General features: G+C 38.8%; 3 protein-coding genes and 2 long non-coding RNA genes across 6 annotated transcripts; 2 read left to right on the top strand and 3 right to left on the bottom strand.

Annotated features, from left to right (window-relative positions):
• Window positions 1-15: 15 nt before the first annotated feature.
• LOC139111958 (glucose dehydrogenase [FAD, quinone]) lies at window positions 16-12169 on the bottom strand. Its single transcript, XM_070672677.1, has 9 exons — window positions 11742-12169; window positions 7950-8119; window positions 5310-5553; window positions 4602-4860; window positions 4217-4477; window positions 2539-2769; window positions 734-1061; window positions 378-646; window positions 16-320 (listed from the first exon to the last, which is right to left on the bottom strand). The coding sequence occupies exons 2-9, from the start codon at window positions 8117-8119 to the stop codon at window positions 277-279; spliced, it is 1806 nt and encodes a 601-aa protein (XP_070528778.1). The 5' UTR covers window positions 11742-12169; the 3' UTR covers window positions 16-276.
• LOC139112661 (uncharacterized) lies at window positions 580-1161 on the top strand. The gene is made up of 2 exons (XR_011547411.1): window positions 580-719; window positions 780-1161. It is a non-coding gene; the product is annotated as an uncharacterized lncRNA (long non-coding RNA).
• LOC139112615 (uncharacterized) lies at window positions 2708-18235 on the top strand. Its single transcript, XR_011547406.1, has 3 exons — window positions 2708-3714; window positions 5352-5588; window positions 17700-18235. It is a non-coding gene; the product is annotated as an uncharacterized lncRNA (long non-coding RNA).
• Window positions 13387-15717, bottom strand: LOC139108182 (uncharacterized). Its single transcript, XM_070666277.1, has 8 exons — window positions 15690-15717; window positions 15459-15551; window positions 15222-15377; window positions 14977-15117; window positions 14720-14886; window positions 14255-14648; window positions 13859-13986; window positions 13387-13642 (listed from the first exon to the last, which is right to left on the bottom strand). Exons 1-8 carry the CDS (start codon window positions 15715-15717, stop codon window positions 13496-13498), a joined length of 1254 nt encoding a protein of 417 aa, XP_070522378.1. The 3' UTR covers window positions 13387-13495.
• On the bottom strand, window positions 16267-21046 carry LOC139112091 (endoglucanase E-4). 2 transcript variants are annotated; one of them, XM_070672966.1, is made up of 7 exons: window positions 20204-21046; window positions 19370-20101; window positions 18248-18482; window positions 17897-18175; window positions 17448-17788; window positions 16993-17233; window positions 16267-16879 (listed from the first exon to the last, which is right to left on the bottom strand). In XM_070672966.1, the coding sequence occupies exons 2-7, from the start codon at window positions 19400-19402 to the stop codon at window positions 16566-16568; spliced, it is 1443 nt and encodes a 480-aa protein (XP_070529067.1). In that variant the 5' UTR covers window positions 19403-20101; window positions 20204-21046; the 3' UTR covers window positions 16267-16565. The 2 variants fall into 2 exon arrangements, with proteins under 2 accessions (XP_070529067.1, XP_070529014.1); XM_070672913.1 differs by having other exon boundaries at window positions 19370-19617; window positions 19726-20208.
• Window positions 21047-21245: the final 199 nt, after the last annotated feature.

The raw sequence follows: 21245 nt of genomic DNA, 5'->3' as shown, positions 1-21245 counted from the left end.
GTGAGTTTCGCTTAATTTTTACATACATGTAATGTAATACTTATTTTGTAATGTTATACTTGAAAATATTGAAGAAATGAATGTACATTTCGCGTATGTATATAATTTCGTAAACGTTCTATATGTTTTTTAAATTCTTTTTCTTTTTTTCTTTTTTCTTTTTTTTTTTTTTTTTTTTTTTTTTCAGGTATTTTTCTATGTGTAAAAAAACAGGGTATCTAGCGCAAAATATGACAATGCATCAATATGTTGATTCGTTTAATTAATAATTTCAAGTCAACCGATCCAAGTCTTCTTGATAAAGTCTGCCGCTCTTTCACCTGCAACATATATAGATATAAAAAGAAGAACAAAGGAAACGAACAAGATTCACGTACCGATCATAATAGCCGGTGCATTTGTGTTTCCTGACGTCACACTTGGCATAATACTTGTATCGGCTACTCTTACACCTCGTACCCCTCTAACTCGCAGTTGATTATCAACCACGGCCATTGGATCGTCTGCTGGTCCCATTTTGCAAGATCCAGCTTGATGATTTTCGGGCGCGGTATCATGTCGAATCGCACACTCCCAGTAGGCGTCGCAACCGAACTTGAGATGTTCGCAGTTCTTTACGGGAGTTCGATCCAGTTCGAAGCCATACCTGAAGAAATGTTTTACAAAATTTACGCTCTTTGTTCTTATCTACGAGAAGAGAAAATCGCTGAGGATTACAAGTAAGTTTGTATACCTTTTGAGCGCCTGAGTTTCCGATAATCGAATGCTGAACTTGACAGCTTCTACAAGAGCGGCCACGTCGTCGGGATGACTCAAGTACTTGGGATAAATCAGCGGCTTTGAGAGAGGATCGTTGTTTCGTAATCGCAGATAACCGCGACTCTTCGGATGCAGGATAGTCGGGATAATATAGATGCTGCGGTTCGTACCTTTCTTCTCGCCTACCATACCAGTCTCCGCGCAATCAGCCAGGTAGCCGCCAAAGATTAGCTGCACGTCGGGATGATCCTCCCTCGGATCCGCATATTTAGTGTTTATCATTGCTGTTACCTCGGATATTCCTAAAATAATTCAAGTTACTAAGAATATGCATACATATACGGAATGTCCACGATCCTGGGTGTACTTGATTTTGCAATAAAACTAAAATTTTAAATGTAATTTTTAATATTAGTGGGCCAATAATTAATTATCTATCTTAATATGATTTACGGTTTAATCAACTTTATCGTGTGAAATTTAAAACGCCAGGAAATCGTCGAATCGAGTAAGATGCAACCAATGTTTCTACAATAGTAAGTATACTCTTTGTTCAGCCCGCTTCCATTACTTTTATGTAATTTAATCGCATAACTGATCCACGTATGGTCGATGGATGTCAAGAAGCGATTTTGCGAGCTGTACATACGTTTAGCGAGAGAACTGCGCTTTATCAAGTACAATGTAACACGTAATTTTTACCACGCACGAAGAAGTAAACTACGCGAGCTTTAAACATGTTTGGGCTTAGTCCCGGAGGTAATACTCGTTAAAAACCTAACCAGCACACCTCGAGGCTACCGATCGTGCTGGATACCTTAAAAAGTGCTCTGGGTTATGATCGAATTAGCTTGTGAAAGGGACGGGGCCGGGCCGGAGTACTATCTACATAAATTTCTGAGCAATTTACTCTGGCAAATACCGAACGTGTGGCTGTACGTTTACACGTGCATTCATGTATCAGTGATTTAGCGTTTGATGTTACTAATCTTTCTTTTTTTCGTTTTGTTCATTCGTTATTATACATATTATATTTCTCCTCGGTTTTGTTCAGCTTGCTTCTTCCGTCATAAAATAATAATGTCTGGAAAATATTCAAGCGTATTATAGTCAATAAAAGATGTATACATATAAAGATATATAAGAAAGCCCAACGGGGATCAGATAGTTGGCATTGACAGATCGTAAAAGGAATATCACGAGTATCGCGCGAGGCGACAACCAACTTTAAGTAGGCCCGCAATTCGAATGACGGTAATTAGATCCGTCGATCTGGATAAGACACGTAATCTCGGGTCGACAGACCCGACAGACGAACGTGACCATTGTGCAACAATACACTTTCACTGCTCGTGCACGAAGCCCGCGAATTAACGTTCCGAGATGCAACATCCTTGGACATGGTAAACAGGAAGGAGAAGCGGACCGGTAGTTTAAAACATGACCCGATCAATGAAATTGCAACCCTAGCAGGAATCTCAATCTCAATCTCAATTTCAATTTCAATTTCAAGTCTCGAGTTCTAATGTAATAATGAGCCAATGATAGTTTATGCTCGTTAGATTGTTAAGTAAAAATACTGATGGGCTACGAAACTAACGTTATTCTCATCTGAGAGTTGAGTTTTATATTTTATTTATCTATTAAAAAACTTTAATAATTTCTTTTCTTTTCTTTTCTTTTAATATTACAAACAAAATGATTTTAGATGCATATTATTTCTTAAACTTTGCTCTACACGGTTAATAATTTTTCAGATAAATAATTGGAATATCTTACCTGTGCCGGACATCAGGCCGTCCCTAAAGAGCAAGTATTCCATTGCAGTCGCCCAATTAAGAGGAGTGGTATCGGTATCATTAATGGTGAAAGTCATGGCATAGGCGACGTGATTATGAAGATTTTTTCCGACACCCGGGAGATCGCGGATGACTGACACACCTGCTGCATTGAGTTCTTCTCGAGGTCCTATGCCGCTATTCAAGAGGATTTGTGGCGAATTAACGGCACCTAAATGCACACAAAGTAATTTATAATCGCTTGGCTTGCTTCGTGTCAAGCGAGCGCGATAAACAGACTAGTTTGGCGACTGAGGTGGCTGTGGCGTTCCGAAAGCTCCGTGCGAGAAGGACAGCGTTTTTACGCGGTTGTCTCTTTTCCTCCAACGGCCGAAATCTCAAACGGTTACTTCAGTCCGGTCGCGGAGTCTCGGGCGCGAAGATGTGTCGCTAATCGCTCCGCAGTTGCGCGTATGTATTTTTGACCGCGGATAGGAAAGTAAGCAAGTAAGTAAGTAAGTGACGAACGATCATATTTTGCACGCTTGAGCTATCTCACTCGTCGTTTGGTGCCTCGAAAAAGTGCTTTGGAACGGCAAGGTTATGTCGTCGGTGAACCGTCGTCCGACGTGAATTGCACCGCGCGTCCAGCATTACCACCTCGCTATCTCCTTCAGCGACGTTCAGCGGGTTCCGGCAACCGCCACTGTGGGACCGTAAGATCTGCACCTCGCCCGTCTTTTTCGTCGCGGCCTGAGATTCTCAACCCGTGGAAGATTAAGTGCGCGGGGACCTGTTTCATTCGCATTTGCTTGGCGCAAATTTTTATCGTCGTTCATTCCGACGATCGAAGAAACAAAACGTGATCTCGTTTTACGTAAGCAACGCTATCGAGGGTATATCAAGAGTGCAAATTTATATACACATACAACAAATGATCGTTCGTCGCGCTTCTTAATTTTAATCCTTAAAAATCGTCGTTCGTCTCTCGAGTGAGTGTTTGTGATTATTAAAAAAAAAAAAAAAAAAAAAAAAAGAAAAGCAGAGCAGGGTAATAATACAGAATCTAGTGATGTCAAGTGCTACAACACGTCAGAATAATTTGGATTACTACCACGAGAGAAAAAAAAGGATGGACGAAAAATAACCTAACCGGACGATACGGAAGTAAATTTGTGTAAGTTGTAAGACAGAAACATTGTTCTTTTATCCAACAAGGATTTTTTTTTTTTTTTTTTTCACTATCCATCGGAAAGTTGCTAAAGATGAGGGATTTATTCTTCTTTTACCGTTGTAATGCAACTGCAATGTGTGCCTAGTGAAAGCCCTAAGAATGTCGCAAGAATGCGCAATTGTTTGAGAGAAATCGATTACTATTCCTCGAGAGAGAATTTGCGGAAGGATGAGTAATTAAGACTGTGCGTGTGCGTGTGCGTGTATTCGAAGAACGATGTTTCTAAACACAGATTTCTAAATGCGCGACATCCTCGAAGTGCATAGAAATGTAGCTGCTGCTCTTGAGCAGCTTACTTCGCTGTAGAGACGAGATAAAACCTACTGTCTACTCGAGTGCTACTCGTAGGAGAGGTTCGTAGAGACTTGCCTGATTCGCGACGGTTTAAATTACACGCGAATACTAACCGACGATATGTCGGGTTCGTTATCTCAACTGGAATTACCTCCGCTCACGACCACCTCTTTCGCCACTGACACGTGTTTCATCATTCCATCGTGAACGAACTCGACGCCGACCGCTCTGTTATTCTCGTCGAACATGATCCTCGTCGCTGTCGAGTTGAGCATTATATGAAGATTCGGACGATTCCGAGCGGGACGCAGGAAGGCGCGCGCTGTAGAGAGCCGCGAGCCATTTCTGGAGGTAGTCTGCGCTATGGCGAAGCCGGTGTGTGTTCGCCCGTTCAGATCAACTGTGTCGTATCCTGATAAAAGTATTATTACGAAAAAGAATGAAACAAAAGTAATTTCCAACTTAATCTTGTTAGTTAATCCTATAAATTTAAACGTAGAAGTAAAAGTTATTTGATTGCTCGAGCGATTACACACCTAGTTCCTTTCCGGCCTCCAGGAGCGCGAAGCTCAACGGCGGATGATAAGGAAATTGCATAACCGTGAGTGGTCCGCCTATTCCGTGATATCCGTAATCCATGTTGTTTACTTGCTGATTATCCTCGCTACGTATAAAATATGGAAGGACGTCGCGATAGGACCATCCGATATTGCCTATTCTGGCCCAGTCGTCGTAATCCTTCCGCGATCCTCTCATATAAGTCATTCCGTTCATAACGCTTGTACCGCCCAGAACCTACGAATATATGTTTTATCTAGTTTTCACCCTGTAGCTTTAAATTGTTTAAACCAATGTCTCCCCAAAATCAGTATTTCTAACAAAGAGTAATTTACATTTAGCATGTATATTGAATTTAGTACATTTATTAAAAAAAAAAAAATTATTAATAATATATTTCTGCAATTACGTAGAATATTAAAAATTTTCAACAAAATTAAATAAACTTTAATCGAGATATAATTTAAAAGAATTGGGATTAATAGTTTTTCTTTTCTTTTTTTTTCTCACGTTTAATATGAAGTTTGCATTTAAAAAATCCTACATTTTTTAAATTTGATGATTAAAAAGATGTGTTAAAAAAAAAAAAAAGAAATTATATATATATATATATATATACATATGTATATATAATCTATTTAAATTAATGGTTTTTAAAAATCATGCAAACTCTCTATTCGACATACTTTTCCTCTAGGCCAGTAACATTTTCTATGCTCCTTGTTCAGGCAAGCTTCATCTTCGCTCTCGGTAGTATATTGCCAATCGATATCGCTCCCGATGAAATTGAAGAAGAACGAGGGTATTTGGGTGCCTGTTGGCTCGTCCAGACCAGCTTCCAACAGCAGGACGGAAAATCTTGGCTCCTCCGACAATCTGGCAGCGACGGTCGCCCCAGCGCTACCGCCACCAATGACTACGAAATCATACCTAAAGATGAAAAAATATAAGAAAAGGAGAAAGAGGTAAGAGAATAATAATAATAATTATTATTATTAATGATTATTTAATATTGCATTTATATATTTAAAAATAGAATAGAATAGAATAGACGATGTTTCATTCGGTTCTCTATACATGCATGGCATATTGCATGCTCGGTTTTGTTCTTGTACATTTAATCATTGCGTTCAATTATCGATCTTACGATGGGTAAAAGGCGACAAAAAAAAAAAAAAATTCAAGTATTTCGCGCGCATTGATTTTTTCCAACCCAAATTTCAGTTTTTCACTTCAGACTTGAAGATTATACATTTCGAAAGTAAAACTGTCGCGGCGCAGAAGATTCCCGACGATTAACGACGCATGTTCGTTTACGAAAGGAACGTTAATTAGTGGAACTGTGTTATTAAGTGATCTCTTTACCTTTTACGTATTCTAAACCAGGTTAGAAAGACAGTCGTTATTATTACGGAAAGAAAATATGAAAATTTAAATGTGTGTCTGGCTGCCACGAATGATTTCTCTCTCGCGTCGAGCCGTCTTCTCTCTTTAATGAAGTAATTAAATCAATAATTATCAGCATGTATAATTAACAATTTAATAAGCCGCGTTCTGACGTTTAATTAATGTAGGTATTAAGTTCGATTCTTAATTTATTTGGTAAGCTAATGATCGTTACGTCATCACGTAAGCAAATTCGATGAATTTTGCGTCCCACCAAGTCCCCCCGTATTGGGGTCGGTGCACCCTCCCTTTCCTTCGTAGCTACGTTTGTCGGCGTCAGGCGAAAGGTGGGTTTCTCAGAAGGTTGCTCGAGACGATCGCAAGTGTCCGCGTTATACTATAATATATGCTCTCACAATCGGCTGAATGCCACGGCGTATCGTATCTGTATATCCGTATATACCTAACTAAGGGGGAACAATGACACACTTTTATGCGCGATACTTAATAGAACTGTGCACTGTGTGATTTATAGTTTCCCTAATGATCTGTCCTTCCTCTCAGCTTTGAGAACTCTTTGTAATCAATGTCTCCGTAAAACCCAATGATTATGCGGTTTTTAAATTGTAAAGGGTTAAAGATTGAAATAATTTTTTATTGATATTTTTTTCGATAACGGTTGCGCTTGACCAGAAAGTTGCTTTTTTTTTATTTTAAACGTATGATGCATAAAACTTGATCTCTCCTAATATAATAAACTCCTCGCGTCAATTAAACGTCGCTATCACGCTGTCAAGATGTAGCGTTAGAAAACCATCGGTGAACGAGACATTGGTCTTTTATATTTATGTAAATTTAAGTGGGATAAATATACCAAGTGAGTCAGACCTGTCTAATTATCGGTGGCGCATAAAGACAAGTCGAAATACGCACGAGCACGCTGTCAAACCTGTTTTCCTCTTCGCAAACGGGTTTCCGTATGACACGTAATGAACCTCGCGGCATAATTGGCTTTTTTTCTTCTTTTTTCTCATTGACGGTCGCGATTTTCACAGATCATTTTGCGTCCTTCGCGCGTAGATAAGACAGACGGAACGACAAAGTGTATCGCTTAACAGAAAGTTTCCTTTTAATTTGTTACACTTGAGAATTATATCGCGCAATGTTACAGCTCGTACGCGATAAAAAATATATCCGGGAATAAGGACACACGAGAGATACTCGCGCTCTTTTTATATAATTTTTTTTTTTTTTTTTTTTTTATTGCGTTTTCGTAGCCTCTTTCCTTCGTAAGAGCTCTCCGCTTCCTTCGCGTCGGTGCGTGCAACGCGAGTGCGCGTCGATGAAGCGACTAGATGTGACGTAACCAAGAGATGTATCGGAACAATAGCCCGCGGTATTACGTACGCGCGTACACAACGATTTCGCGGATAAAGAATACGTGTCTGGATGATGCTCGTGTTTCTTTCCGAGAAAGAGAAGTAAGAAAAGAGCGCCGGTAGTAAAACGGTACACCTGCGGTGGTATTACGTGAGTAACGTGTGCCCGCGATCGTACGCGGAGACTGTATTTAAGATTCGTCGCGGAACGCGGAATGATGCCGATGCGCTTGTCCTTCTCGCGGAAGAAATCTCTCTCGTCGATAAGTGCCAAGAGGATCCCACACGGGGAAAAAAGAATACAAAAAAAAAAGAGCGCGACCTCCTCGGTCTGACGATCGAGCGATACGGAAACGGAAGAACTTCCGCTTCTGCTTAGTTTCTTAAGTTTACGTCTGACATCAGTCGTCGTTGATCGTTGATCGTTGATAGCGACGACGAGAAGAGAAGAGAAGAGAAGAAATGGTCCAGCGAATATTCATGACTCTCCGAGAGTCTTCCTTTACCGGCGTCTAGTACGTAAAAATAGTTTTCAGCAACGCTGAAAACTACGAGATTTACCTTGTGTTGACGTTGCTCGGTGGTGCAGGACGATTGCACGGGTCTTCGAGGTCGCACTGGCTGCGCAAAAAGACTTCGAGCAGGCCCATGAAGAGCATGAAGGACGAGCCGCCACATGTCGAGGCCAAAGTAGGTCCTGCGGACGTGGTCAACGGACAATTGCAACTCATCTAGAACAGAAAACAGTAAACGGTATCGTTTTATCTCGCGAGTAACGCTCGGTGGATCGGTCGCGTCGAAAGGCTCACCGTAAAACAACGATTTACTCAAGGCGGATCTAATCGAAATCGAACCTGCTCATGTAAAACGTCCTTTTATACGAGCGGCAAATCAACGGAGAAAGGACTTGATCAAATCGTTGCGCGTTAATTCCAAGGTGAAGATATTTTATTTGAGAACGCATCTCCGAGCTGATTAACAATCGACTGACCGCAAAGGTGCGTGGTCGTTTAATTTACGCGTATTACCAATGATTACGTTAATTATGCGACAATCGTATACCTATCTTGTCAATCTTATACTGCGATGCACGAAGCTAACGGTAATTGTTATTAGTTTTTTTTTTTTTTTTATCCGTCACCTATACTAATAAAACGTAATTGCGCGTTTTTAAATAATAGTTTCTCTTTGCGACAACCGGGGTTCCCTTATCTTTTTTTTAATTAGCCACTTGATAGGAGGCGATCTCTGTGAAAATGATATTTTCATTCACCAAAGGAGCCGAGACGGTCATGCACCGGTGAAACGACACCGAGAGCGCGTTTATTTTCGATCCAGAGCATCGCCGGCGGACCATGAAGCGGAGAGCTCCAGGCTCCGTGGAAAACAAAAGCCCGAACGAGAGTGAGAGTGCGCATACCGACGTCGCCGTCATCGTCACAAGCCACCGTAACAAGCGTAATAGAATGTGCCCAGCCGTGCAAATTCATTCAGCTCTATCGACGATCGAGAGCGAACGCACGCGAGAAGGAGGCGGCATCCTCTATCTGCGACGCACGTGCTTTCTATGCAACGTCTGCGCCTCGATCTTAACGCGCCAGGCTTCTATATTTCTTTTCTTTTCTTTTCTTTTTACACCGCGAGCGTGTTTCCTCTTCCGACGTTTCTCACAGTCGGATACATAATCGCGTGAGGCGTAACGTGCTGAATATCTACCGCGGGACGATTGTAGGTATGTAAGAAGAATACATTGCGCGTACGAGGCATCGTCAAATTTTTCGTACGAAGAAACGAAGCATGCGGAAAAAGGCTGCTGCGGAATTCAGACGCTGCCGCGCGTCTTCTCTTCTTCGAAGAGGAAAGGTTTAAATTAAATGTCAAGGTTTGATAATACATACTAAACTCTGAGATTCTCTTTATTAGATTTCGTTTTAAAGATACGCGCGGGGGGTTGTTTTGTCTCTCACGCAGTTTTTCGAAATTCTCAGACTTTGATATTTATCAAGAAAAATAGAGTTGGAGTTTTCAAATCAATAAACTAATAGATTGTTGCAACAATTATTGATGCACCTCGCAGATTCGATAGATTTCGACAAACGACGGATGTCTTTGATGAGTCAAGTCTTTATCAACGAAACTGACGATAAATTCGACACACGCATACATGTACGGATGTACGTGTGACACAACGTCGTGAGGAAAGGCGGTAAGGAAACAGAAGGAGAAGCTGCAAAATAGCATGACTTTCGTAATCGACGGCGAGACAGTGCGCGGTTCTCGGTCAGTGAACGTAACGGTGTTGAGGCTTTGCGAAGGAGCGTACGTACACGCTCGAGAGACGTATAGCTGCAGGCTCCTGCGATTACGTGGTAAAGTATCATAATGTGCTTGCTGCACAGGCAACGATAAACAAAGCTCGATTAAACTAAGAAGCTCATTTTATTCGTATACTCCACCGAAGATGATGATAATATCGTTCCGTAAAATCCTGATCAACTCGCGTCATTTAATCTGGCCCTGCTGCTATCTAGCCGATCTGGCACTTGTTGTTCAAAATGGAAAATCTCAATAAAGAAAAGGCTATTTTCAATTTACGCAATTTGTTCATTGTGCGCGCGTGAGTACCAACGTGCGTGCAAAAATGTTCAACGTCGGCGTTAGCAACGTAATCAGCAATGCAAACTATATCGTTTCCCGCAAATTATTATTATTATTATTGGTACGCTTCTCGATTCTCGAGGGTGAAAACGTAGATATTGCATGCTACGTTACATATTTCCTGGCGTGATTTTCCATGCCAATTTCATCTGTTTCACATATTGTAGGATTATACGTATATAGATATAACGAGACGACGGATGTCTTTGATGTGGGAGCGATTCGATTACGCAATATGTTGTTACGCATAAGACGCTCTCCGAGACTCTTTTGGATAATTTTAATTTCCAATTTTAAATGATAATATTCTGGGATATTTGTCAATGACGAATTTCACCGTGGATCAATATGATTAATTTCTTCTTTGTGCATACAACCGGATAGATATCTACCTAATTGCTTTTTAATGAAAGGAGCCTAACGCAATTGCGTTCATTAAAAAGGGTATTGAAAATAACGGGTATTATAATAAGACAGGTATTGGGACAATTATGTCTACGTTCTTTGTAATTTTCGTCAATTGCGAGCTTCTTATAATTTCATTAGATAAATTGCCGCAAATTTCGACAGATCATTAACAACTTTTTATACATATAATACATACGTATAATTATATAAACCTTGAGGAAACCAGAATGCTATTATAATAATGTTAAAATGAAGACGAATTGTCACGTCAAGTTAGATTACACGCATCTTATTTACATAATTATATGATCTTTAAACATGCTAATGTTTCTCAAGGATGTTCAAGTGGATATCATGTTCTTCTGATAAACTTGAGAAACTTAATTACGCACCCTTGAGAAGAAGACCCCACGTGTATATCGATATAATGAGACTGTGACGTTTCAAGGGAAAGATAGAGATCGGTCAGACTCCCTGCGAAGAAGATATATGATTATAGCAAATTAATTTATTCTCGCAATTATTCAATATTGGTAATTATATCGGTGCTATGCAGAATACGCAATTTCTTGTGACAGAATCGCGTCAACCGTGTAATGCACGTTAGTAACAAGAAGACGAGGCTCGAATATGCCTTTCACTCAATCTCCCGCCAGTAAATGTAAATACGAGCGTGACTTATCAGTGTTATAGAAGCACGCATTTTTATAAGACTACGTACAATTTCTTCTTTTTCTTTCTTTTCTTTAGCTTGTAGATGTTTATCAATTAATTCGCTAAACAGAAATATTCATATTTCTCATGTATCGCGTGTATATCATGGAAATAATTATACAGCCGTTAGACTTTTCAATGAATATTACGCAAAAGAATTTATCACAATTTGTGGAATATTTTATTTTATTAAATTATTAAATTAAAGAGTAAATGATTGAAATAAATTTGCCAATAATAAATAATGTTTTACAAATTGCAAGTTATCAATTGTATATGGGAGCTGACAACCACTTACTTAATTCTTCATTGTAACGAATAAAGAAATGCAGAGATTATTCTACACTGAAAAAAAAGAGGAGCTATATTTGGTAATAATTATCCAGCCTTGGATAATGTTACAGATTATGGATAGCATTAACCAAGGTTGGATGATTATTGCTATATACATACATATATATATATATATATATATATATATATAGCCTCTCTTTTTTTCGGTGTATCACAATTATGACGTTTTTCAGATTTCGTGGTTTTTTATCAAGTATCAAAATAATGGAAATTACTTACCTTTCAAGGATGGCCACCCCGTATCCTTTGAAAGATAATTAACTCAACTGGGACAGCCCGCACAGCACAGCACAGCACAGCACAGCACAGCACGGCGCGGTGCGGTGCGGTGCGGCGGTAAAGACGCACGAGAGAGAGAGAGGAGTGAGTAACGTAGTTCGCGGTACCACGATCAACGGCCGACTAGATCGGTACCATTCCCCATCACCGTGTTAATATTCGACAACCTCCACCACTTTCCTTCCTTCTCTCTTCTGCTTTGTAGGACTTGCAGAAGCAGTTTCGGGAATTTACATGCCCGCGATCGGACATTTCGCGACTAACGGCGGATAAACGCCGATAAGCACTATATAATTATCAAATATAATTATTACGGACACTTCTCAAAACTCAAAATCTCTTAATGACAAAACAATTATGTGGCGCGATAAACTTGGCGCCTATATTACGAACCGTTTAACTTGAAGCGTTATTAATTAGAGAATAAGTAATCCTAGTAATCACTAAGAGTCGAATCAGATAATTATTTTATTTAATGTCTTTTATACGATACTCTGCTGCAAGGAAATTCTACGAATAAAATCCGCAGAAAATAGAGAATAGATTAAGCGTTGAGACGAGTTGATATTCTCAGTTAACATATCTAATACGATTCAAATGCGAAGAAAAATGATATTCGTGAAGGAGAAAAAAAAAAAAATTTACTTTCCGCGGACACCCAGGCTGACACCGTTCTCCAAAGTGCGCGAAATGCTGCGATTTCTCACTGCCATTGTATGTTTGCTTACTTTACCTTACCCCCCGGGCTAACAATCGCGGAAGCATTTACAAACCAACGATTTCGTGTCTAAAATCACGCTACGGAAAGGAAAAGGAAAGGCGACGGCAAAGAGATAGAGAGAGAAGGTAATAAAAAGCGCCCATAAATTTTGCACTCGATTAGAAACGGTACCGTTTCTCATCACGATCCCGCGTGATGTTGTCATAGTTTTCGTGACTGGAATATTCGTCGTACACCACTCGGTCGTTGTTTCTCATATTATTGTTACGGATGTAATGAGGCGATGCCTCGTAGGAGAGCATAATTGGTAACATTCGCCCGGCTCCGGCAGCCAAGTAATTGCCTGAAAGGAAACGTGATTGGAGTATCACGGTGGAATCGAAATTTGGAACCGGTTTCACAAGTCATCAAGAAACGAGATAACGTTGAGATGTCGTTTGCAGATTCCTGATTCTCTTGCCCCGCCGCTCGCTCGATGAAACGTCCGAGAGATTTGTCTCGGAGAAGATTTCTAACGTGTTGAATAGACATCGTATTATAAAGGACCTTTTGTAGGACTAGTTGGAGTTGATTGTTTCGGATGCTGTAATTACTTAATATTTCATTGAGATGAGATTGAGGTAAATTGGTTGTTGCAAGATTTTTATTGCTACATACCCGACTATAGTATATCGCCTTTTATAAATTCTGGCTCTTCTCGCCTCCCATAGTTTGACTTTGCGTCGACATTTCAACTTAAATCGGTGTATCGTTTTTATCTGCAAACATTAATAATCTTTCATTGATGTCAGACATTATAATATAAGCGCGCACACACGTAATTTCTTTTCTTTTATTGAGAATTAAATTTGTCTTTTTGGTATATTGGAGTTTTGACATTTTTTTTCGTGTAATATAATATAATGTAATTATATATGTATAATCGTCTGGTCACTATTAAATTTTTTTTTCTTTCTTCTTCTTACATATGTCATTATTCCGAATTAAATGTCATTGGATTCTTACAGAAATCATCTGTTGCGTCATCATCGATACTTGATTTGAATCTTCGTTTGCGAATCGACTGCGGCTCATTCTGTTCCAAATAGTCGTAAATTATATACCACGGTCGCCACTCATCCTGTGTGGATCGAATATAATTTTGAATAAATACTTGTTGTATCAACCGTAAAACTGTGAAAACACTTTTGTTATTGAGATTTTTAAATCTCTGAGCTGTCGCCAAATCGAAAGCTCGCGTTAATTAATAATAAGATGCGATGGTCCCGCTGCGCGAGACAGATTCTGTAGATTAAAGAGTACGATAAACGTTTGAAATCTTTTAAAGTGCACTTACGTTATAGTAATTGTCTAGCTCTTTGTCGCGTACGCTTGACGGCGCAGTATTGATCTTTTTCGTTGCTGAGGAATTCGCATGATTGTCGGATAAGTCATAAGAATGGTTTATCTCCTTGTTTTCTATCTCTGCAATTGTTCAAGTATTTATATAATTAATAATCTCATCGTTTGAAATTATTAAAATACCATCTGATCTCAAATTTCCAATATTTGAAACTTTATGTACAAATTATTAGAGTAAATTGTCTTTTTAATTATTTATATTATTTCTTTTAAATAAATTTAAAATTATTTTTATTACAAATTTATTTCTAAAGAGTTTTATAGCAATATATCGAACATTAATACAACTCATTATTTCGAAAGTAGGATTTAATGAAGCTAACGTAGATACTTGTAGGTGTCATCATTTTTGGTGAAGATACAGCTTTGTCGAAGAGATGACTGAAAGCACCAGTGAAGAATGGTAGAAATTTCTCTCGTCTTTTCATACTCTCGACGAGGATCACCGGCTCGTACGGCGGCAATAAAATTTTATATGGTTCTTGTGGCGCGTAGTATCTCCATCCGTTTTCATCTTTCATCTCCGATGCATGATAAGAATCGTTTTTTATCGAAATCGGATAACTTTGCCTGAAAAAATTTATCTTCTCTAACATCGTGGGAAGGGACAATACGTTGTCTGTCGCTGTGTAGGTTTTCCTTGACGCTACTAATCTCTTGGTGTCACGCGATGTAGTTGCCTCAGTTTTTCCTTTAGCGAGCAAAGTCGTCAAAGAAGTTGAGCTCTCGAAATAAAAAAAGTTTAGAATTCATACAAATAAAACTTGGGAATAAGAGATGAGAATTAAAAGATGAGGATTACTTTGTCGTCTATGTTACGTTTGACAGAAAAAATTGAAGATGCGCGACACGATCGTTCGATAGTACAGTTAAAACCCTTGCACGAGTTCACAATTCGTCCCACGCATTTTTGCGTTCGCGGACAGATCCACCCGTAGCAATACTTGCTCATTAGTTTATCTTCTGTAAAATTAAATAATAATATTAAACACAATATTCTCATCTATACGGTTTTTTTTTTTTTTTTTTTTTTTTTTATAATCGCAAACAGACCAGCGCTAAGCGTACAATCAGGCGTATGCGTACACCACGAATTAAGACAATTATTTTCTGGATTTCGTAAGAAACACTCGTATTCCGAGGTGCAGTTTAAACTTTTGCATTTGTCGAGTGAAATTTGCACATCTGCAAATAATTAATTTACGTTACGTAATTTAATATTTGTGAAAAAGATGTAAAAATATTAAAAAAGAATTAATTAAATTAGTTAATATTTTGCCTGATGTAACCTTTCGCACTTTTGCAACTTCTAATAAGTTTACAGGGTGGATTAGCGCAATATGTTTCTCGCAAGATGCAACGTTTTCCCGGTGCACACTCGATGCCAACACAGGAAACTGCTCCCTCGTAGTATCCTTCCTCTGATACACAGCGCGCTAATTGTTGGTTGCACTCTGAGAAAATTTAAAAAATCAATATATTTTCCCTGCATTTCTAAAATATAAATAATTAATTCGGTAATAAATGTTAACTACTTCCATCCCAGTGGCATCCTTTCACTTTAATGATGCATCTGTATCCTTTGCTGCAACGAACGGTCTCGCAATTTAGTGGTCCCTTCAAAGATTCTAAAAATAAGTAAACCATCTAAGTATATTTGCTTAAATATAGCTTGTACAATTTTAAAAATATGGAAAAATGCAAAAAAAAAAAAAAAAAAAAAAAAAACTAAACGTTAAAGCACAAAATTCTTGGGTTAACTTTACCTCTTCTGGATTTAGAGCAATACAACATGCCAGGGCAAGGTGGATTCTTGCACCAAAATCTTCGCTTTACACATTGGCTGCCGTTCGTGCAACGCAGAGAAGCGCAACCTTTCAAATAATCGCTTTCCGATTCCCCTGTTGCGAGTTATCATAATTTTTCAGGGAGGGAAAAGAAAGTAAAATTTTTTCTTCAAGTCAGACTTACCATTCGCGAAAAGTATTTCGGAAAGCGAAAAGATAACGAGGCACGTTAAGTTGTAGATCAAAACGTACTTGTGCAGCATGACGATAACACTCGCTCGCTTACTTCAATTGCACAGTACACCTGGATTGACACGACTATAGACGTAATAGCGTGTAATGTAAGCACGATTGTAACGAGAGACACTACATGGAAAAGTGTATTGTCAATAGTGGAGTTGTCGTCAACGTTACGTCTCGTTGAACGCTATTGCGAGCGCTGTACAGATCAAAGCAGAAATATTACAATATTTAAAAGATACCTGAGTCCTGCTTTGATTTTATTAATTTTATTCTTAAAATTCAGGCGCTTACAAAGCGTAAGTTCTCGATACGATGTTGTGATTCTTTCGCAAAATTATTGATATTCTTACTTCGCAAGAACTTGTCTCTTAATTCGTACACGTCTACGCGTACTAAAACTCATTGTTGCAGTCCAACTACGAATAAATTAAGTTTTACGTATGATTTTAAGACAAAATAATGCTTTATTTACACAGAAGTGTCGTTGCGTTACGTTTGCATCAATACGTAATTTTTGATATTAAAAAATATTATTGTATTATTTATTCTGTAAAGAATTAACGAGCGACAGCCTTATTTTTACTTGGAAATTCGTCTACGCTTGAATTAAAACTAAAAGTTAATTTTTTTTCGATAGTCTCTCACTGGATTTTTCAATTGCAGTTGCAACAATCCAGCGAGCGCACTAGTAAAACCAGCGTTGTAGTCTAACGAGACCTCCGTATAAACATATTCTTCTCGGCAGTCTTTAAATGAGTCCACCTCGTCTGGACCGGAAACTAAAGCACCGTAGAGAATCTGCGGATTCGATGCATTTCTGTTAAATTCCTGCCATCCGCATGGCGCCGGTCTGTTGGGGCAAGAAGACGCGGCATGATGCGGCTGTTTCGGTGAATTTTTACCGTACCCAACTACGTAACTCCTTCCTGAAAAATGCGCAGATTCAGTAACGTGACAAATATTGCAGTAATTAATTTGGATTAATGTTTTAAATGTTTCTAACTCAAGTTTCAACTAAACTAAACTAAAGTCTAATAACCTGATTCACCCAGCATATAGTTAATTTGTCCTTTAGCGAATTGGCGATATTCATCTATTTCCAAGGAGTCTGCAGCCACCAGGCAGATAAAGGCCACGTTAGCAGCGTGAGATAGTGTGCCAGACTTGTCGATAAATATAAGGCCCTTTGGGGTGCGTTTCTGTTGCCGTACTGAAAACTCACAAAACGCGCGGGTGGCATTCTGATACTCGGACTGTTGAGTCAACTCAGCCAACAGCACCTATAATACAAAACAATGTCAGAGAATATCGCGGTTTAACGAAATATATTCATAATCCTTTTTATCGTTGGAAAAAATTTAACGATTAAACGAAGCGTAACATAATTCATTTTCCTTCCTCAAATGTTTATTGAAAATCAACTCTTAAATAAAAATAATTACCCCAGTAAGATAATATCTATATAATATAATAATCAATCAATAATAATCACACCTGTATACCAGCGACTTTTTTATTGTAGAAGAATGCATTCGGTCGTTCCTTGAGATGAAAGTGCTGATAGTGATGTACCGCGTCGTCAAAGTACTTGGGGTCCTCGGTCGCCTTGAAAAGCCAGATCGCGGCCCACGCCAACTCATCGCCGTAATCCGTGCTTTCGTAATATCGCTCAGCGCCGCGTATCGCCTCGTGATAAAGACCGCGATAAGCGTCGGCGAATTTGTACAAATCCTTGGCGTGTTCTAGACACTTGGCGCTGTACTCGGGATCAACGTTGCAGAAGACTATGCTCGAAGCCGCGAGGGCGGCGGCTGTTTCGCCGGCGAGATCGGAGCCTAATAATATAAGTATATAGAATAAGTATCACAAGAGTGTAAATGTAATAACGTTATTTATCAAATTTATTTTATTTATTAAAAAAAAAAAAAAAAAAGAGATATTACCAGGATGCTGCGCGTCAATCTTATAAGTTGGTCTAGTGGTGTTTAGCTCCTCAGGTCTTCCCCAAAACATGTGATCGACGGGAAAATCGCCAACCTGGCCGTACAGCACGTTCTCGCTTACGTGACACTTGATAAAGTAATCGGTCGACCATTTGATGGCTCTACGAACTTGGTCGAGTTGACCGGCGATGTCGTAAGCCTCCGGCCAGTTGACTGTTCCCCAGGCTAAGAGGGTCGTCGAGAAAGCCATCGTGAAACCGAATTTGACAAAGTCCCCAGCTGAATGGAATAAAAATAATCACTTTTGCAAATTGTCAAATAAAAAAATGTAAACCGCAATTGATTTCCTACCATCGTAGTATCCCCCGGTTAAATCCTCGCCGTTCGAGCCGCAGTCGTGCAATGCGGAATCTCCTCGCCATGGAATCCTGTTGTTTTTCGGCAGCTTACCAGAACGCTGTGCTTCGTAAAACAATAACGAGAGCTCCAAAACGTGGGCGTAATCGCTCTTCTTCTCGGGCGTCGTCACGTTTTCCGTCGAGACATTTATTTCACGTGTTGACGTAATCAATATTACTGCCAGAATCTGTTGATAAATCACGCGTTAGCAAAACGTTTACTTAATATATCATTGTTCTACATATACAATATTTGTGGTTTAGAAGAGCGTACGTAATATGATTTTCAATACACGTGCATTTGGCGAACGCAATGTAACGTGAAGGCAATGTCACGTAAAGTTTTGACAAACGGTCTCATAATCTGCGTTTACAATAATTTTAGCAATCAAGAAAGTGGTTTATATTCTAAAAATAATCAAGTTAGGTTCATATTTTATTGAAACTCGAGACAAGCAAATAGAATTTTCAACAACTTTTACGATGCAAAACTTTTTTTCAATTGCGAAACGGGTAAGTAGTTTGTGAATTCGAGAAACCTTTATATATTTAAAAAGAAAGGAAGCCGCGTTTGATCTTGCTTCCTTGTCAGTCTCGTCACCCAAGCGTTCTCCCCGGCGGTTTCTGAGAAATTCTCGGTTCGTCGGCCGAGTAATTCCTGTGTGACAAATGCCAATAGCTTCGACAAATAACAGTCTCTTATTGTAAACTCGCCAATTCCTAAGCGCATAATAAACGCAACGAAATTATCACCAAATTCATCAAGCACATTATTGAAAGTCGAAAAAAAAAAAAAAAAAAAAAAAAAAGACCGACGATCCGTTGGAGATAATGAAATAAAATTGTCACATCTATACAAATGTATGTACAGTTAACAAATTTCAAGTGCTTTAATAAAAAGAAATAGCAATGATAAGAGCCATTTGAAGATTTCTCGATTGCTTGACATTTTTTGTATTTCTGTAATTTAAGTTTCGTGACATGCCGTGACGTTTAAATGAGATAATGACGACGTGATGAAGGTATGCAACACAGGTGACCATAAAAAAAAAGCCACCGACCGAGAAAAACTCACCGTGACGCACGTGACGAAAAGATTGATCTTCATTCTGCCGTCGCGAAATTGTCGTTCCGAAAACGCGAACGCGACGCGACAAAACGCCCGCGCCGGTCACGTCGATTCAGAAACCTTGTATGTATCCTTTATACCGCCGCAATGTCGACGTGAATCGACATACCACACTTTTGGTACATGAAAGCGTCGAGTCTTGTTTCACAAAGCATCAAGTTTCGACCGTTTTTCTTCAAAGTTGCAGGCAAATTCTAAAATTAATTTAAGAATCAATATAAAAATTCTGTCAAAGAACAAATCAATCTCCAAAATTAAAAGAAAAACAATTAATTAAAAATTTAAACAGATTTAAAACTCACCGCCTCGAATCCCAGCACCGAATTAAATCCCTCGAACTGTGTCGAACGGCATCGTGATTTTTTTTGTACAAGACTCACGGATGAGCAGAAGTGGAAGTGGACGATTTCGTTCCTCGGGTTGCTGCTTTTTATAAGGGGTCAAAGGTTGCCTCTTCTACAATCGGCATTTGTATCCGTCCAGAACTGACGGAATGTGCACAGGTTGCGTGTCGAGTCTTCTCTCGTTCTACCGTCACTTTGATCGCTCGCACTTTGTTGAGCTCAGAGAGCCCAACTCTCTGGTTGAGCTATCTCATTCTCCCACTCTTCTTCGCGTATCCAGCACGCTGATCTTTTATCTGCCGATTGCATTTAAATGCGAATCACACCGGTATTTCTACAATTCGAATAAGAAAGTCTGATCGTAAGGAAACACCCATGGCATGATTCAATAAAACAAATAACACACAATATATTATAATAGCGTAACTTATCTTACCGTAGTTTAACGATTATGATTGGAAAAACGTTTAATCAATGAACTTGGATCAGCTAAGTCACTAATCGACTGATTGATGAGCTGCTCTCGACGTCCTCATATATGAGAAAGGAGACAATAAAATTATTTGTCACGCATACCAGATGGCACAGCGAATTCTACATCATTATTACCCTCGCCGCTTTTGACGTGTCATTTTCGGAAATAATTGTCGAGCTAACAATTTAATAAAATAACGATTGACGTCTTGATTACATAGGTAGATGTATAGAAATTAAGAGTTGAAAAAAAACTTGTGTAAAAAAAAAAAAAAAAAAAAAAAATTAAAAATTTACTTGACCCAGTTTATAATATTTATAATATTATATTTTATGTTTCAAGTTAAAAAGATATTTTTTAATTCTATCGTTGTTCCCCTTTTTAACTTTTAAATTGTTGAAATTCAACACTGGCATTGATTATCCCAGGAAGTCGAGTGAACGTAAGTGGAAACTCGGGCAATTTCAGCACAGGTTTAACCGCTGTGTACAGCTTTCACTGGGCACAACATTCTTATTGAATCTTTCGTTTTCGTTCCACTTTGCAACGAATTCATAGCCGGCAACCGATATCGTAGCTGGCACAGACAAAAGGTTTTTTTTTTTCACACTCCTTACCGCACAATTGTATATTGCAAAATTTTATCTCTCGCAACGTCTGAAACCTGCGATTATTGTAACATGTAATCGCTTATAAATTATATTTCTAATACGTCTACAGCAACGATGATGAAAACCACTGTATGAGTCACGTTGCGGCATGTAAAGAATCTGGCTGTTTCGATATCGATGAGCAACATTCCGTTTTTTTTTTTTTTTTTTTTTTAAGAGGTTATTTATAAATCGCTGCAAACATTTGGATAAAATTACACATTTAGTTTTTTAATTAAAATATTTTACTTAGAGTTTCGAATTAAGATATCGATAAAAAAATATCTGAAATTTTCAACAGTGCAAATCGTTGAATACAAATGCAATCGTGACATTTTTGTACGCGTGTCAAA

Source organism: Cardiocondyla obscurior, linkage group LG01 (assembly GCF_019399895.1).
Source record: "Cardiocondyla obscurior isolate alpha-2009 linkage group LG01, Cobs3.1, whole genome shotgun sequence".
NCBI lineage: Eukaryota > Metazoa > Arthropoda > Insecta > Hymenoptera > Formicidae > Cardiocondyla > Cardiocondyla obscurior.
The sequence above is the reverse complement of the archived record's forward strand: the minus strand, read 5'-3'. Positions and strand labels throughout refer to the sequence as shown.